The following is a 19,946-nucleotide window of genomic DNA, read 5'->3' as shown; positions in this document are numbered from 1 at the left end:
GTAGCTGTACCAATTTATATTGCCAGCAAAAGTATACAAGGGTTTCTTTTTCTCCACATCTTCCCCAACATTTGTTATTTGTAGAGATTTTGATGAAACTCATTCAAACAGGTGTGAGGTGATGCCTCATTGTGGTTTTGATTTGTATCTCTCTTACAATGAGAAATGTTGAACGTCTTTTCATAGGCTTGTGGGCCAACTTTGTATTTTATGTGGAAATATGTGTATTTGGCCTTCTGTTTTTGTTTTTATTTTTGTTTTGATATTGAGTTGAATAAGCTATTTATTTTGAATAAGCTATACATTTTGGATGGGCTTCCCTGGTGGTTCAGTGGTAAAGACTCTGTCTGCCAATGCAGGAGATGTGGGTTTGATTCCTGGGCTACGAAAATCCCTTGGAGAAGGAAATGGCAACCCACTCCAGTATTCTTGCCTGAAAAATCCATGGGCATAGGAGCATGGCAAGCTACAGTCCACGGGATCACAAAAGAACCAGACATGACTTAGCTACTAAAGAACAACAACAGTGTTTTGGATATTAACATCCTGTTGGTCACATCATTAGCAAATATCTTCTCTCATTCCATAGGTGTCTTTTGCTTTGTTGATAATTTCCTTTGCTGTGCAAAAGCTTTTAAGTTTAATTAGGTCTCATTTATTTTTTTATTTTTTTCCTTTTGTCTTAGGATATTTATCCAAGAAAATATTGCTACAATTTATGTCAGAGTATCCTGCCTATGTTCTCTTCTAATAGTTTTATGGTTACAGGCCTTACATTTCGACCTTTAAGCCATTTTGAGTTTATTTTTATAAATACTATGAGGGAATGTTTTAATCTTATTGTTTTTTGTGTTCCTATCCAGTTTTCCCAGTACCACTTGTGGGTAAGACTGTCTTATCTCCACTCTATAGTCTTTCATCCTTTTTCTCCTCTTTTGATAGGATGTGATTTTTTTTGTTGTCATTGTTGTTAAAAATTGGACTGCAGAAAACACCACCACTTCTCCCCAAGTTTACAGTCTGGCTCTGTGCTCAGGCAGTCCTTATGTAATTTCTTGGGTGCTCTGAGCCTTGAGAGTAGCCTGAGGAGAAAATTTGTTTTCTCTGAGGGTTTTGTGAATATGCATCTTTCCTGTGAATATGCCTGTCTTTGTGGCTTTTCTCATTCCTCGTATACATGGACATTTTAGATGCTTTATTTTTCCGAATAGTCTCACCACGGTAGCCTTGGAGCCTTATATTGTCTACAGTACGTCTCCATTCATTCTCTGCCCCCCATGTCTGCAAGTCTTAGTTTTCCTGAGCAGTGCCCAGCTGAGATTTGAGTCAAGTGCAACAGAAACCAGTCTTTAAGCAGTTCCCAGCAGATGAGAATATGAAAAATAGTCTCCTCTGGAAACTCTGCTGCTGCCTTCTCCAAACATAGACTGTGCCATGCACCAGAGGTAGTGGGACAGGGTGAACAAAATGCTACAAAGTTTTCTAATGTTTTGGTGTGGCTATTTGTTTGTTTGGTCATTTGCTTAGCTGTTGTAGTCCTCTGACTACTTCCAGAGCTCCTATGGGTTGCTTTAGCCAGTTCTTCTTCCCCTCCCCCTCTTCCTCTTCCTCCCCTTCCTCCTCCTCCTCCTGCTTCATCTTCTTCCTCTAACATCTCTAAGGGAAAACAACACTTGGGGTGCCCAGTGCACCATTTTGCTGATGTCACACTCCAGATTAATTTTCAGGATTTGGTAAAAATCTGCTTTTCATTCTGTCACTGGCGTATGGTGCATATGATCACTTAAATCCTACATCCTTTGCCACTGATGACCACAGTGGGAATCGCTGGCTTCAGGTTTGGGTTACTTTGGTGAAATCACATTATCTCACATTTTCTGTGCAAAAATGATTTTCATTTTATCTCAAGTACACGGTATTACTTGATATTATAAGTAAAATGAAGTCTCAAAAAATAATATTTCTATAATTTGGGGCTTTATGTTAGCTTTCTTATCTCATCAGTTGTACCATAACCAAGAAGGTTAGACATACCAGAAACCCTGGTGTCATTGCCCATCTCTCTTTTCATTCTTTATATACAATTTATCACTAAACTTGGTGAATTAACTCTATCTCAAATACAACCACTGTTTTTGATCAACACCACTAAGCACTCAGTTTCACTCTGGGTTGTCATTTTTCTAGACTACTGCAATGTTGCTCTAGTTTGTCTCTCTATATTTTCCCTCACTTTTGCATTCTCTTTTTCAAAACTTCCTTTTTATCAGCCTTCCATCTTCCAATTAAATCTCTAAATATGACTGATTGTTTACAAGTTATAGACCAACTTTCTGATCAAGATTACAAGACACAAACATATCCTCCATAATAACTTCTGTCACATCACATGTAGATTGTGTGTGTGTGTGTTTCTTTACCTTTTACAGCAATATGAGCAATATAAGGTTTTTTTGTTATTGCTATTCCCTGCTGCGTTCTCAGGGTAAAGTGCATTGTAAGACTCAAATATTTAGTTAATGTTTGAATGGATATTCTTTGTGTAACAGTTGCACTGCCCTTAATATTTTTTTTTTGAGTTTTTTTTTTAAACTTTACATGATTGTATTAGTTTTGCCAAATATCAAAATGAATCCGCCACAGAAATGAAAGGCAAAGTACTTGTACAAAAAGAATAAATCTTCAAAATGACTACATCATATCTACTATGTAACTTTTAAAAAATATTTTTTAAAAAATGCCCTTAATATTTTTTAAAAGTTACATAGTAGATATGATGTAGTCATTTTGAAGATTTATTCTTTTTGTACAAGTACTTTGCCTTTCATTTCTATGCTTGATTGAGTCCTGTTCAACATCAGGGCTCAACAAAAATGTTTTGCTGCCCTCATATATTCTTTGTTTTTTATTATTTCATAAAACTATTTTATTATAGTATTTATGACATATTGCCTTTGCTTTTATTTCATGTCTGTACTTCCTATCCTAGTATAAGCATAGAAGATGCTTTTTTTTTTAACTTTCAGATAATCAGTCTCATCTAGTGCTAGAAACTCAGTAGCAGTATGAATTAACCACTTATTGGTAGTATGTTAATATTTATTATGAAATGAATACCTCTTATGTCTGTACAATACGGAATCCTTTTAGTTAGATGCCAAGTACAGATGGTGGTTCAATTAACTTACTTTGGGACATTCCTTTTTTAGATTTGCCAGAATAAGCAATGTGTAGATTCTTCATTCTTGAACTATGACTGTAATCCAGAAAAATGCAACAATCAAGGTGTAAGTATCAGTACTATGAGACATAGAGTATATATCATTGAGAGTGATCTTTGGAAAGCAAACACATAGCTAAACACACACACACACACACACACACATTCATAAATCAGGTAAGAAAATCAACCTTATCTAACCTATGTATTTTTTCAAAATTTTAATGAACAGAAATAATTGTAGCTACTTACTTGATAAGGTGGTATTTCTCCTGTTTCAGGTGTGTAATAATAAAAAGAACTGTCACTGTAACCCTTCATATTTACCTCCAAATTGCGAACATTCAGCTCCAGGATGGGAAGGTGGGAGCATTGACAGTGGTAACTTTCCACCCTCAGAGCCTCCAACTGGCGGACCTGCTTTCACTGACGTAGGTACTACTCCTCTTGCCGGTAAGTACTGGTAACAACTTGAAATTACAATTCAGACAATGTTTTAATGTGTTAAATTTGACAAGGTAAATATTTTGTCTACTAATTTATATTTAGACTATGCTTGGACATCAAATAATAAACCATAGATGGCTATTTTACTTCCAGAGGCTAACGTGTTATACAAAATATATGTTATAAATAAGACATGCCAGTAGGGACCCAGGCAAGAAAACAGAAATCACTTTAGTCTTTCATACAGAAGGAATTAAGTACAAAACATGAGGTATGGTAACACATAAGAGCAGATATGAAAGCTAATCAGAGAACAGTGAGGCAGTGCAGAGATTAGCAATGCAGGAATCCATTACCACTTCGTAGGGCTGAAAGGACAATAAATGGAGATGGTATTACTAGAACCAGAATCTAAGCCATCTTGCATGACATATGACTGCAGTTAGGGATACCAGGATCCAGAAGACAGGTAGAGGTACCCTTCAGCAAGAGCTGAAGGTATGGAGGATGCAGAGACATAACTGCAGATGCTGGAGATGGAGACGGATCAATACCATGAGGATTTCAGTCTGCCTGCTCTCCAAATTTTATCCAGTGAATCCATGAATCCCATCAGCTAAATCTAACCAGAAGACAGAAGGTTCAGGAGCATAGGAAATGTAATTTCCTACAATCTTTTGTTCAAAGTAGAGGTGGATTTTAGAGCACGCCAGTATATCCGGTGTTGCTTAGGACCTTTATACAAAAATTTATGTTTACAGAAAAGCAAAGCAGGTTTCTCCAGATTTTGAGCCAGACTTAGTTCTTAACATTTCCACATTTATTCCAACTTTTGAAATATAGTATTTAATACCATTTATTAGAGACTAAGTAAAAAAGAAAATTATAACATGTATTATCAAGCTATTTCTATTTTACAGCTAACTTTTTTTTATTGTCTATATTCTTTATGGAATTAACATTCTTTTCTTTTTTTTTTTACTTTACAATATTGTATTGTTTTTCTTTATTTTATTTTTATTTTTAAACTTTACATAATTGTATTAGTTTTGCAAAATATCAAAATGAATCTGCCACAGGTATACATGTGTTCCCCATCCTGAACCCTCCTCCCTCCTCCCTCCCCATACCGTCCCTCTGGGTCGTCCCAGTGCACTAGCCCCAAGCATCCAGTATTGTGCATCGAACCTGGACTGGCATCTCGTTTCATACATGGTATTTTACATGTTTCAATGCCATTCTTCCAAATCTTCCCACCCTCTCCCACAGAGTCCATAAGACTGTTCTATACATCAGTGTCTCTTTTGCTGTCTCGTACACAGGGTTATTGTTACCATCTTTCTAAATTCTATATATATGTGTTAGTATACTGTATTGGTGTTTTTCCTTCTGGCTTACTTCACTCTGTATAATAGGCTCCAGTTTCATCCACCTCATTAGAACTGATTCAAATGTATTCTTTTTAATGGCTGAGTAATACTCCATTGTGAATATGTACCACAGCTTTCTTATCCATTCATCTGCTGATGGACATCTAGGTTGCTTCCATGTCCTGGCTATTATAAACAGTGCTGCGATGAACATTGGGGTACACGTGTCTCTTTCCCTTCTGGTTTCCTCAGTGTGTATGCCCAGCAGTGGGATTGCTGGAAATCTGGTCAACCACTTGTAAAAGAATGGAACTAGAACACTTTCTAACACCATACACAAAAATAAACTCAAAATGGATTAAAGATCTCAACGTAAGACCAGAAACTATAAAACTCCTAGAGGAGAACATAGGCAAAACACTCTCTGTCATACATCACAGCAGGATCCTCTATGACCCACCTCCCAGAATATTGGAAATAAAAGCAAAAATAAATAAATGGGACCTAATTAACCTTAAAAGCTTCTGTATTGGTTTTGTATTGTATTTGTATCGGATTGGATTCATCAACATGAATCCGCCACGGGTGTACACGTGTTCCCCATCCTGAACGCCCCTCCCACCTCCCTCCCCATACCATCCCTCTAGGTCATCCCAGTGCACCAGCCCCAAGCTTCCTGTATCCTGAAACATGTATAATATCATATAAGAAACGAATCACCAGTCCAGGTTCGATGCAAGCTATTTCTATTTTAGTGGGAACAATTAGCTTATCTTCAGATTCACTGTAATTAACTGCTTCTATCCATACACACACATGCCTTTTCCCCCATGAGAAGAGGAGACTATTTTTTCTTAGCATCCAAGTTGGCCTTCTGATTGGGATTTTCAGAATACTAATTCTTGGAACTCTCATTATTGGAATACTCATTCTGTTGAAGATGATTGGCTGTATTTGAAATTTGACTTTGAGACACAAAAATACAAGCATGCAACTAAGCCCTGCACAAACTCATGCCACACAAAATTCAAATGAAATGATTGTTTAAGTTCCTAAATTTGGGGGTACTTTCTTGCACAAGTGCTGTCTAGATGGTGTATTTATATTTGTATAACAAGAGTCTAAAACATGTGCCATTAGCTTTGGAATTGGATGGTTTGTGGAAGGCAGAACAGGAAACCTTTGAAGACTATAAGTTTATGTTGACACTGTCTCAAGAGGACTCTTGGTGAGCAATTCAAAGACAGCTTAAAACACATTATTAGAATTTGGAGAAATGAGAGCATTTATTATGAACTGGTGAATTGTGAGGCACCCTTGCTGCCTGTGGTAATGTGAAAAATAGAATTCATGGTTCTCGTCAACAAGATTTCTAGGAAGACTAGTGATTTCCAGGTTGGGCAACTGAAGTTACCTATGATAAAATGCAAGGAGACAGTAATTAATAATGAAGGAAAAGTTAAATTTTCAAGTAAAATGTATATTTATATTCATAAAAGAGTTAGACTTTTTGGCATGAAAATAAAACATTTTTATCCCTGAAATCTTCCAGAAAAACATTTTTAAAAGTAAGAAATGGCTAACAACTAAACTTACGATATTAGTAATAAAATTTGATCTCAGATAAAGATTTTCAAGCATATGTTAAACCCCTCTGTTAAGACCTCAGAGAAACCTTAAAGTGATGCTTCTTAGACACCTTCATCTATACAAAAAGCCCTTTTAAGTATTGTATTGGACTGCCTTATGAAACTCACAAACAATAAGGCTACAATAGGTTATTTTATGGCAGCCTTCCACTCCAGTACTCTTGCCTGGAAAGTCCCATGGACGGAGGAGCCTGGTGGGCTGCAGTCCCTGGGGTCGCAAAGAGGTCGGACACGACTGAGCGACTTCACTTTCACTTTTCACTTTCATGCATTGGAGAAGGAAATGGCAACCCACTCCAGTGTTCTTACCTGGAGAATCCCAGGGATGGGGGAGCCTGGTGGGCTGCCGTCTCTGGGGTCGCACAGAGTCGGACACGACTGAAGCGACTTAGCAGCAGCAGCAGCAGCACAAGGGTCTAATATAGACAGACACATGTCAGAAAGACTTGTGGATGTGGTCTCATTTAATGGAATGTATTTTTCATTTGTTACATAAGAAATCCACACATTTTTAAGGAATTACATCAGCTCAGACTGAAAATGATCAAAATACATATGTTCTTCAAATCTTAATTGAGTATGGGTAACAAGTATACTGATAAAGCTACTCAGCTGTGAAAAGTGTTATAAGGGCTATTCCATGTGGACAAAGAATTCTAAATCATAGTATAATATGAAGAGTATAACCAAGAAATCAGAAGCCAAAATTTCATGTTCTGTGTGTTTGTGATTTTAAAAACCAACAAAATTAACAGCAGCAAGATATACAGTTTTCACAGGTTAATTCAGGCATGGTTTTGCCAGGAAAAAAAAACATTTTAAAAAACAGTGGTGAAAGTGACGCCTGTCACCTCATTGGATGAGGAAAACATATCCCTAATGACAAATCCAGAAAAGAAAGTTAACAAAGAAAAAATTACAGAACAATATATTTAATTAACATAAATGCAAACATTGATTTGAAAGTCAATCAGTACAATTCATAAAATTAATAAATATTTTAAAGTATATTCATTTTCTCATTTGTTACATGAAAGTCATTTGACAAAATTCAACAACTATTTATGAATTTTTAAAAGGCAACAAACTATCAACAGAAATTAACTTAATATGAAATCAATATAAAAAGCATCAACAAAAAGATTTTAGCTGATATATTTTGTAATTATGTTGTTTTCCAAAAAACTGAGAGCAAGGCAATGAAGTCTGCTCTCACCATGTCATATTGTACTCTAAGTCCTAGCCAGTGCAATAGATAAAGAACAAAAAATCAGGAGCATAAAGATTAGAAAGAATGAGATTAAACTGCAGACAATATGATTAATTAAATCAAAAATCCTCAGGATTCTACAAGAACACCTTTAGAAGTAATAAAAAACCCTTTGAAAGGTCAAAGAAAATGTTTAAAAGTCAGTAGTTTTGCTATATACTAGCTGCAGTAAAATGAAAATCAACTTAAAATCAGTCCCATCTATAATACTATCAAAATATAAAATACTAGGAATAAGCTCAACAAAATATGTGCAATACTTTTACACTGAAACAAACAAAAATGCAGATAGATACTAAACACACAAATAAATGGATAAATATTCCATGTTCATCTGTGGAAAAGTTTATTATTGCCAACATGTCAATTCTCACCAAATTAAATCTATAGATCAAAATACCCAATAATAAAAGCATGCAATATTTCAGATATCAACAATTTGATTCTAAAATACACACAAAAGTGCTAGAATAACCAAAGAGCTCTGAAAAAGAACAAAGAAGGATGATGTAGTCTATTTGCCTTATATCAAACTTAGGATAATATAGTTTTATATATTATCCTATATCCAGTGAGAGACTATTTTGGGGGTAGAAGCAAGGATCTGGGGAGTTTAAGAGCCTTTACTAGAGTTTCTGAAGTAAGCCAGAAAGAAAAACACCAATACAGTATACTAATGCATATATATGGAATTTAGAATGATGGTAATGAAAACCCTGTATGCGAGACAGCAAAAGAGACACAGATGTATAGAACAGTCTTTTGAACTCTGTGGGAGAGGGCGATGGTAGGACGATTTGGGAGAATGGCATTGAAACATGTATATTATCATATGTGAAATGGATCGCCAGTCCAGGTTCGATGCATGAGACAGGGTGCTCGGGGCTGGTGCACTGGGATGACCCAGAGGGACGGTATGGGGAGGGAGGTGGGTGGGGGTTTCAGGATGGGGGACATGAGTACACCCGTGGCTGATTCATGTCTATGTATGGCAAAACCAATACAATATGGTAAAGTAATTAGCCTCCAATTAAAATAAATAAATTTATATTTTAAAAAAAAAAGAGCCTTTACTAGAGTTTCTAGTAGTCATGTATGGATGTGAGAGAGACGGATGCGATCTAAGCTGATCGCCTTAGAATTGATGCCTTTGAACTGTGGTGTTAGAGGAGACTCTTGAGAGTCCCTTGGCCAGCAAGGAGATCAAACCAGTCAATCCTAAAGGAAATCAGTCCTGAATATTCATTGGAAGGACTGATGCTGAAACTGAAGCTCCAATACTTTGTCCACCTGATGCAAAGAACTGACTCATTGGAAAAGACCCTGATACTGGGAAAGATTGAAGGCAGGAGGAGAAGGAGATGACAGGGGATGAGATGGTTGGATGGCATCACCAACTCAATGGACATGAGTTTGAATGAGCTCTGGGAGTTGGTGATGGACAGGGAAGCCTGGCATGCTGCAGTCTATGGGGTTGCAAAGAGTCAGACATGAATGAGCAACGGAACTGAACTTAATATAGATTTAGTATATAGTTACAGTAGTCAAGAAAAGGACAAAAATAGTTCAAAAGGGAAGGAAAGTCAGTTCAAAACATTGTATGTTAACAACTGAATATCTATATAAGACCAAATGAATCTCAGAATTATAACTTACTTCACAATTCGTAGGGGATAGATGATAAATCCAAATGTAGAAGCTAACTTGAAAGAAACATGGGAAATGTCTACATGACCTTGAGACAAGCAGTTTCTTAAATGAAGCATGAAAATACATATCAATGCAATAAAAGAATTTGCAATATTCCTTCCAAAAATAGAGCACTGAGGGAAAATGCAATTCTTAATTGAATCACTATAATTCTTTTCATCTATATTATGAGACAGATCTGAAAAGAGAACCACATGGAATAGGAGGTTCTTAATAAATAAGCAAGGAGTAGAGGACTGTTATGTAAGAGTTATTACAGACGAGTCTAACTTTGTGCAGTTCTGATGTCAACTTATCCATTTCATATAAAAATGTTAATTGTAAAATTATTAAATGCTTTAAATGCTTATTACAATAGTTATAATAAAATGAAGAAATGGTTTTGCTATATTCCTGGTAGTTACTTTCAAATCACTGGTGTTTTCTCTCCTAGAAAGTCGCTATATTGAGAATGTTTACCGTTCTAAACCTACGAGATGGCCATTTTTCTTATTCATTCCTTTTTTCATTATTCTCTGTGTACTAATTGCCACACTGGTAAAAGTGTATTTCCAAAGGAAAAAATGGAGAACTGAGGATTATACAAGCGATGAGTATATTAATTTCATATTTAAGATCCATTACTTTTACAGTTAGTTGGCCTACATAGTAACTTATCAATATATAACATTATGGTGATTCAACTAGTAGTAATTCAGGTTGTATATTTATCTTTCCATGTAAATTTAATATGCAATATATTAATGATCAATATAATGAATAATAAAAATGTTTTTTAATCTTAAAACAACTTGGACTCTGTTCAGAGTAAATTTAAGTAGCAATGATTTCTGGTTAATGATTATCTTCTTTTACTATTTGGTCTTAATTATTAAGTATATATTAAATATCATTTACTTTTTAATATTTATATATTTCAAAGAGTTTTGCAAACACATTTTATTAAAGCATAGCATGGAAATTTAGGAGAGTAGTTAGGCTTTAGGGAACTTCAATAGAGGCAGCCAGAGGTGGAAAAGATTAAAATATAAATAAAAATACATTAAAGTAAAATATATAATAGTAAAACTGAAAAATCTAGGTTAAAGCCATAGCTACAGAAAAAAAAAATTTATTTAATAACCTAATAAATATCTGAAAATATTCTTCAAGAGTAAAACAAACATTAAAATTGGTTTACTTCCTTTCATGGAAATTGCTATGAAATAATTTCTGCCTTCGAGTTTTATATCTATGCCCTTCATTTTACTCAAGATGAAATGAATTTTATTAGAATATTTAAAGAACTTTTTTAACATATTTAAAATTGATAATATAAATTAAAAGAGAATACATTTCATAGAAATATTTTGAAAAGTTTATGTAAAACTGCTGAAATAATATGTGGCACATAAAATAGTCTCATAATTCAGATAATACTTAAACATATTAAAGGAATTTTCTTATATTGGAAGAGTGTATTGTGGGAAAATGAGCAGACTGTGAATGGTAAAAAAAAAATGTAAAGCTATTTAGCTAATAATGTTTTATATATATAAATATGATCTGAGTTCATTTCCAGGTAAACTTTTATTACTGTTCTTTTTCTCATATTAGCCTTGCTTATCATTGAGAAATACTCTCAGTGGTGAGATATTCTTAAGTAGTGGCTGCTCTCAAATCTCAGATAGGGATTCAAAACTGTTTCAATACTGCTAGATACTATAGAGTGTTGTAGAACTATCTTTGAAGAAAATGCAGTTTTAAATGATCATTTTTATTTTTAAATATATAGGCAACTGGAAAGTGAGAGTGAGCCCAAAGACTAGCCTGGAAAACAAAGAGTCCATGACATCACAGTAAGTATCAACTAATTTTAGAATGAGAGGGAGAAACAGAAACAGAAAATTTAAAGTATTACATAGATAGAAATAGTATAAGTGTATATTAAATGAAGATAATAATATAGCTGCATATAATAAAAATCAAATTGAAGGATATTTTTCAATATTGTAAGCTATATCATAGACATGGTAAATTTGTCATTTAAAACATTTCTTGCAGTGCTATTTTTTTTTCTAATAATGCTTAATTCTTTAGCATTTGTGTATTCAAATGCTGGTTACAAATGAATTACATGATAGAACTCTACTTCAAAATAAGTACCTCATACCATTTGCTGAATTAATCATCATTTTTAACTTAATTGATCATACAAGTGATGTTTTCTCCTTCATTTATTCTTCCAGAGTAATTATCTTTGATGAACAGAAAAAATGGAAAAGAAAACAAATATGCACTGATTATCTGGGATTCAAAACTTGCACATTATGGCTTTCATCTGTCAAGAAAAGAAAGTTTTCATATATAAATTATATAATACTATAAATAACTTATTTGTAAGGAATGTATGTTTATGAGTTTGCATGTTACGTATTTCTTATTTTTTATTTTTTTTTACTTTTTTTTTAGTTACCTCATATTAATTTTGTTAGTAAGCATTAACTCTGTTAATGAGTAGGCATGAGACAAGTAAAATTTACAATATAAGACATGCAATACCATGATTAAAGACCACTGTTTTAAGTTGCAATGGTATGTAGTGATGTTATAGTCTCAGGTCCACAACCAATCAAAAGACAATAAGCTTAGGATCTCGAAAAAAGTTTTCAACTATGTGCTGCTTATAAAAGACAATTTCAGATATATAAAGGTTCAAAGTACAAGATGCATATACTGTGAAACTCTATACAAAAGAAAGTTTGATAGACTAACACTAATGCTTTAAAAAAGCTTAGTAAATATAAAGAAGAACATATGTGGTGTTAGTGCTGGAGAACCTGCTTGCCAATGCAGGAGACATAGGAGATGCGGGTTTGATCCCTAGGTTGGGAAAAGCCCCTGGAGGAGGGCATGGCAACCCACTCCAGTGTTCTTGTCTGGAGAATCCCATGGACAGAGGAGACTGGCAGGGTACAGTCCTTAGGATCACAGAACCGGACATGACTTAAGTGACTTAGCATGCACACACAAAAAGAAGCTTCGTTGTTCATTGTTCAGTTGCTCAGTCATGTCTGACTCTCTGCAACGCTGTGGACTGCAGCACACCAGGCTTCCCTGTCCTTCATCATCTCCCAGAGCTTGCTCAAACTCATGTCCATTGAGTTGGTGATGCCATCCAACATCTTGTCCTTTGTCATCCCCTTCTCCTCCTGCCTTCAGGAGGAGAGCTTCAAGAAGAAGCTATAGTAATACAAATATGTGAGTCAGGGTTTTCCAGAGAAACAGAAGCAATAGGAGTTATACAGATAGGTGGGAGAGGAAGGAGGGTGAGGAAATTTAATACAGGAATAGGCTCTCGTGGTTAAGGAACCCAGGAAGTCCCAAGATCTGCCATCTGCAGCGGAAGATTCCCAGGCGAAGAACTGGGAAAGAACTGATAGTGTAATTCAATACAAGTCAATACTTGAGAAATGAGGGTCCAATTATGTAAGTCTCAATCTGAGTCCAAAAACTGAGGACCAAGAATGCCAACAGGTGTCTGAAGATAGGAGAAAGTAAACGTCTCAGCTCAAGCAGAGAGCAAATGGACCTTTTTCCATCTTTTTTTTTCTACTCAGTTCAGTTCAGTTCAGTTGCTCAGTTGTGTCCAACTCTTTGCGACCCCATGAATCGCAGCACGCCAGGCCTCCCTGTCCATCACCAACTCCCGGAGTTCACTGAGACTCACGTCCATCGAGTCAGTGATGCCATCCAGCCATCTCATCCTCCGTCGTCCCCTTCTCCTCCTGCCCCCAATCCCTCCCAGCATCAGAGTCTTTTCCAATGAGTCAACTCTTCACATGAGGTGGCCAAAGTACTGGAGTTTCAGCTTCAGCATCATTCCTTCCAAAGAAATCCCAGGGCTGATCTCCTTCAGAATGGACTGGTTGGATCTCCTTGCAGTCCAAGGGACTCTCAAGAGTCTTCTCCAACACCACAGTTCAAAAGCATCAATTCTTCGACGCTCAGCCTTCTTCACAGTCCAACTCTCACATCCATACATGACCACAGGAAAAACCATAGCCTTGACTAGACGAAGCTTGTTGGCAAAGTAATGTCTCTGCTTTTGAATATGCTATCTAGGTTGGTCATAACTTCCCTTCCAAGGAGTAACCGTCTTTTAATTTCATGGCTTCAGTCACCATCTGCAGTGATTTTGGAGCCCAAAAAAATAGTCTGACACTGTTTCCACTGTTTCCCCATCTATACCCCATGAAGTGATGGGACCAGATGCCATGATCTTCGTTTTCTGAATGTTGAGCTTTAAGCCAACATTTTTCACTCTTCACTTTCACTTTCATCAAGAGGCTTTTGAGTTCCTCTTCACTTTCTGCCATAAGGGTGGTGTCATCTGCATATCTGAGGTTATTGATATTTCTCCCGACAATCTTGATTCCAGCTTGTGCTTCTTCCAGCCCAGCATTTCTCATGATGTACTCTGCATATAAGTTAAATAAGCAGGGTGACAATATACAGCCTTGACATACTCCTTTTCCTATTTGGAGCCAGTCGGTTGCTCCATGTCCAGTTCTAACTGTTGCTTCCTGACCTGCATACCTGCAACAACCTGACCTGTTGAGGTCAGGTCAAGCCCTCAACAAATTGAATGGTGCCTACTAGAATTGCTGAGGGTAGACTGCTTCACTCAGTCTAATGATTCAAATACTAACCTCTTCCCAAGACACACATACACATTCAGAAATAATGTTTTATCAGACATTTGGAAATCCCCAAGTTGACACATAAAATTAACCATGACAAGTCATCCCCCTTGCCAACCTGGCACTCATATGCATCTCCTACAGCCATACTCAATTTCCAAATAAAGGTCATAACTGCCTAAAGTGATATAACTACCCTGCACACAACCCAAAATGTCCTAATTTCTTTCCAGAAGAGAGAAAATCCTTGAATGATATTTACTCTTCTGATATTTCATAACTTAAATACTATGAAGTAAAATTAAAAATATTTAGGGGGACTGGAGTCTTAATGACATGTGCACATGAAAGAAGGAAGGAGCCTAAGTGATAGATTCCTGTAACCTTTTAAATGATTTAGTAATGATGTCAACAAAGGTCCATTTAGTCAAGGCTATGGTTTTTCCAGTAGTCATGTATGGATCTGAGAGTTGGACTATAAAGAAATCTGAGCACAGAAGAACTGATGCTTTTGAACTGTGGTGTTGGAGAAGACTCTTGAGAATCCCTTGGACTGCAAAGAGATCCAACCAGTCCATCCTAAAGGAGATCAGTCCTGAGTGTTCATTGGAAGGACTGATGTTGAAGCTGAAACTCCGATACTTTGGCCACCTGATACAAAGAGCTGGCTCATTGGAAAAGACCCTGATGCTGGGAAAGATTGAGGGCAGGAGGAGAAGGGGACGACAGCAGATGAGATGGTTGGATAGCACCACCGACTCAATGGACATGGGTTTGGGTGGACTCTGGGAGTTGATGTTGGACAGGGAGGCCTGGCATGCTTCGGTTCATGGGGTCGCAAAGAGTTGGACACGACTGAGTGACTGAACTGAACTGAATGATGAAAATGGATCCAAAATAACTTCTCTACTGAAGCATAAAATTCCTATTTAGTCTGCAGGAATGGGCAGAACAAGTGAAATATAGACAACTGACAAGAAGAAAACCTCACTTTGGAACTTTCTGCATGACTGTTCTTAAGCCCTGCCCTTCTACTTGTTTTAATTTTGCTGTGAATTTATAAATAGTGAAGACCAAAGAAATAGAGGAAACATTTGGGAGCTTTATACCAAGAAATTTGCCTTGAAACCTGCTATTCTGGGAGGGGAAAGCATATCAAGTTCCTGTCTGTTTTTGTTTTGTTTTTTTTTAAGCAAGGTTTCTTATGTCCTTAGATTTTGAAGGATAAGACAAATATAAACTCATACCTGGAGACTATTTTTAGCAGCTGTGTAAGAATAATGAGATTTGTAAATTAAGGGCTTTGTAATGTGGATGTTTTGCTACTAGAGTTGACTACTCAGAAGATCTTTTATAGCTCTTCAATGTTTTATTTTTGATCTCTCACTTCAATGAAATTATTTGACCGAACAGAAGTCCATCTGTCTTTCTAAGCTATGACCTTGTTATGAACAGTATTTGCATTCACTGAGCAAATGTCTATGCATTATCGGGTTTAAGCAACATCATAGTGCCATCACTCAAGGAAGTTGAATGAGGTGAACATTGATATAGCTCTTCCCCCCATTTTTGAAATGTAACAAATACTTTTATGTTCCCCTCCCCCTTCCCCTTTCCCCTTCCACTTTGGGGAAAATGGCAGGAACTAGATAGTTTAAGATGAGCAATTGAGGGGACTGAGAGATTGATCCACATAGAGCCTGGCTTCTTTGTGCTTCATCATAAGGCTTTCTGTTGGCCAGCCTAATTAAGTACCCTTTTAACAAGAGAACCTCATGGAAATCCAGTTGGCAACTCAAGAGGTTCAGGAAGCAGGACCACAGAGGTTATACACTCTGGGACCCTAAGCCATGAGGTTGGATGCCTCACCTTGTTGAAAAGATACACTGGGCCTAAATGGCACAGCATGACTTTGTTCCTGCTTGGCTAAATTTCTCAACACCACAGTCAGCTAAGTCACCTACAGCGACTTTTGAAAAACACAGAGAGCACCTACCCAGAGGAAATGGTAGATTTGGAGTAAGCCATAGTAGACCTAATTCCTCTGATGGCTTTTTCAACAATAGACCTCATCAAACGACAGGAGATTCTTGGCACCAGCCCTCCCTGTTCTGCCATGATTCTGTGGACTCTGGTGTCTCTAAGGGAGCATATGCTGGAATCACAGGGAACTGATTTGGTTGGCATGGCTCTTCTTGAGGTCATGATGGCATAAGCCAGCATAGTGGGGGTGGCACAGAAAGCCATCGCCACTGGAATGGCAGCTTCCACTCCCAGAAAGGCTGTACCTTTCAGGAAAAGCCACCTACAGATATTAGGGAAGAGAAGAAAGAAGATAAAGTGGGAAAATTGCAGTTTAAAGAGGAAGACTTTCCTTCTTTGAATCCAGATGCTGGCAAACAGAATCAGCCATGCAGACCCATTGGGACACTTTCTGGAGTATGGGAAAACCCACCTCGTGCCAAGCAGCCCTCCAAAATGCTAGTCATCAAAAAAGTTTCCAAAAAAGATCTTGCTGCTGCCTTCTCAGCTGTACTCACCTAACCAGGATCTCGCAAATGGAAGATGCAAATGGAAGCAAATCGTCAACCATAGTTCCAAGTGTCTATAAAAACCTGGTTCCCAAGCCTGTACCACCTCCATCCAAGGCCAGTATGTGGAAAGCTAACAGAATGAAACACAAATCAGGGTCCCTTTCCTCTAGCCGAGAGTCTGCTTTTAGCAGTCCAATCTCTGTTAGCAAACCAGTAGTACTGGCTGGTGGTATAGTTTTAAGTTCTCCCAAAGAGAGCCCCGCCCGCACCACTCCTCCGATTGAGATCAGCTCCTCTCCTCTGACCAAACTGACCCGCCGAACTACTGACAGGAAGAGCGAGTTCTGGAAGACTCAGAGGATGACGGGAATGGAGACTTCTCAGAGAGCAGAGCCTGTGACAAGTCAGAAGGTTTGGAGGACAACAGCACACCTGAACCAAAGGAAAATGGAGAGGAAGGCTGTCATCAGAATGGCCTTGCTCTCCCTATAGAAGAGGAAGGGGAGGTCCTCTCTCACTCTTTGGAAGCAGAGCACAGGTTACTGAAGGCAATGGGATGGCAGGAATATTCTGAAAATAATGAGAACTGCCTTTCCCTCACAGACGATGAGCTCAGAGAGTTCCACAGGAAGACAGAGCAGCTGAGAAGAAACAACTTTGAGAAGAATGGCTTCTTGCAGAGTCGAAGTTCCAGCCTATTCTCCCCTTGGAGAAGCACTTGCAGGGCAGAGTCTGAGGACTCAGATACGCAGACAAGTAGCTGTGAAACATCTGATGACGATGCCTGGAAGTAGGCGTATAAAATGCTCACAGTCAAATCTGACCCAGTAAACCCAGCTTGTGTGCTTAGGGGTTATACAGAAGAAATTGTTCTTTTCCTTTTCCTTTTCTTATTCTTGTTGAATACTTCATGCACAAGGGAAATAAGTAAATCCTAAAGAGAGAGCAAGTGATTGGCTTGTTAAGCTTTTGTTGTTGTTCTTCCCTGTTCTCTGCTTAATAGAGAGAACTTTGTGTAGTGGGAAAGATTTTTAAAACACACACATACACAGTATATATTGGGCAATGCACAGGCGGGAGCTGGCAGTGCAGAGAAGAGACACTCATCTGCAGCAACAGCTTCTACTACCAGCCCTTGGGGCACTCACCCCTGTGCTCAAGCAATCATTGTCAATGACAAAGTGACTATTGAAGTTATAATTGTATTAATGCTAATAATTTGGATATTTTATTTTATTTCTGGCCACTCAGGTAATGTTAGCCCTTAACCAAGCTTATGTGGCTTTCCCCCCCCCTTTTTTTTTCTTTCTGGGTACAGCTGTAAAATATTTGGATATAGGAAATGTGTTATTCATGCAACCTTGATATTCAGGGTGTATTTTAAAATATAAAATTTTGTGAGATTTCAAAGATTAAAATGTCAAAGATTAAGATTATTTTGATAATGTTATTTACAGATTTAAAAGATGTGGTTTCACAAGTATGTTGAGGGAGAAAACTGCTGCACAAAATAACTAACTTGGAATAAATCTTTTGCATTAATAAAAAAATTAAAAATATTTAAATACTTATAAAAGTCAATACATTTTATGTTACATGATAAAGGAATAAGAGATGAAAGAAAACGTATTTTTGCTTAATATATGCTGGCTGCTGCGGCTGCTAAGTCGCTTCAGTTGTGTCCGACTCTGTAGGACCCCACAGACGGCAGCCCACCAGGCTCCCCCATCCCTGGGATTCTCCAGGCAAGAACACTGGAGTGGGTTGCCATTTCCTTCTCCAATGTATGAAAGTGAAAAGTGAAAGTGAAGTTGTGTCTGACTCTTAGCGACCCTATGGACTGCAGCCCACCAGTGTTCTCCATCCATGGGATTTTCCAGGCAAGAATACTGGAGTGGGGTGCCATTGCCTTCTCCGTAATATATATGCTTACATATAGACAAATGTATTCATAACAAAATAAGGGGAATATACTCACGAAATTTCAGTCTGCATTTCTATAACTGGTCACATGTTGTAACTGGTACTACTCTGATGCTTTGGTGATCCAAACTTTCATTTCTGAAAGGTCCGTTCCATTAGTAGTCCTTTCTGGGTCATCGTTCTTCATTGACCATAATTACAGAGCATGCCAATGCTGGGAGATGTTCCACAGGGTTTCCTTAATTCATACAGACTCTTCTTTACCTCCATTGTTGAGTGGTAGTCCAGTTGCTCTTTGTATTCAAGATCATTAACTACAGCCAATACCTTACCTCCCTTGTTTTCCTGTTGATTCAGAGGTACAAAGAACAAAAGTGGCATGTAGCAGTTTTAATTCGAATTAAGGTATCACTGTTGTGTTTCCAGGTGAAAGCATTCTTCCCTCTGGGACTAAGACTTCTAGGCCAACAGAGATTAAAGTCCGGAAACAGGAAGCAAAAATTCTGCTAATGGATCATTTGGGGTGATAGTGAAGATGCCACTTCTATTTCTACCCTCAATTCTAGGACCCATGAATTCTGACTTGGAGAAACAACATCATATGTTGGACACTGATTCAGAGCCTGGCCCCAGACCTGAAAAATACTACCACTATAATTGAGTGTTCAAAAGGCCATGCCACCATTCTATCAGGCCAGCAGCTTTAGTATGCTGGGGAACGAGTGAATTCCATGAGCCCAGGGAGCATTGCTGCAATACTTTTGCTGTGAAGTTAGTTCCTTGATCAGAAGCAGCGCTGAGTAGAAATACTATGATCATGGGTGAGTCATTCTGTCAGTCAATGGATGGAAGTTCTGACAGAAGCATTACATATAGGGAAGGTAAATCTGAATCCTCAGTATCTATTCCAATAAGGAAACAACCCTGCCAACCCTTGATGGAAGCGGCCCAATGTAATCAGCCTGTCCCCAGGTAGCTGGCTGATCATTCTGGAGAACAGTGCCATACCCTGGGCTCCTCTGGGCTGGAAGGCTAGGCACTCAGCAGTGGTGCAGCCAGGTTGAGGTTGGTGAGTGGAGGTCCACATCGCTAAACCCATCCTGCCCCCATTATCACCTCGCTCATGAACCCCATGGGTGAA

At 37.7% G+C, this 19,946-nt stretch overlaps 1 protein-coding gene and 1 pseudogene across 4 annotated transcripts in view; both read left to right on the top strand.

The window, feature by feature from the left end:
* ADAM2 (ADAM metallopeptidase domain 2) overlaps nt 1-12,238 on the top strand; it is a 101,345-nt gene extending 89,107 nt beyond the window's left edge. For 2 of the 4 annotated variants that reach the window (XM_024986188.2, XM_024986190.2), the window contains 4 exons: nt 3,210-3,287; nt 3,502-3,673; nt 11,441-11,504; nt 11,895-12,238. In XM_024986188.2, coding sequence (XP_024841956.1) covers nt 3,210-3,287; nt 3,502-3,673; nt 11,441-11,504; nt 11,895-12,033 — 453 coding nt within the window. In that variant the 3' untranslated portion in view covers nt 12,034-12,238. 4 annotated transcript variants of the gene reach the window in all.
* A 2,581-nt stretch (nt 12,239-14,819) lies between these two features.
* LOC101905760 (vasculin-like protein 1) lies at nt 14,820-18,441 on the top strand (annotated as a pseudogene).
* Nucleotides 18,442-19,946: the final 1,505 nt, after the last annotated feature.

Source organism: Bos taurus, chromosome 27, assembly GCF_002263795.3.
Source record: "Bos taurus isolate L1 Dominette 01449 registration number 42190680 breed Hereford chromosome 27, ARS-UCD2.0, whole genome shotgun sequence".
Taxonomy (NCBI): Eukaryota; Metazoa; Chordata; class Mammalia; order Artiodactyla; family Bovidae; genus Bos; species Bos taurus.
This window is presented reverse-complemented; position numbering and strand designations above follow the sequence as displayed.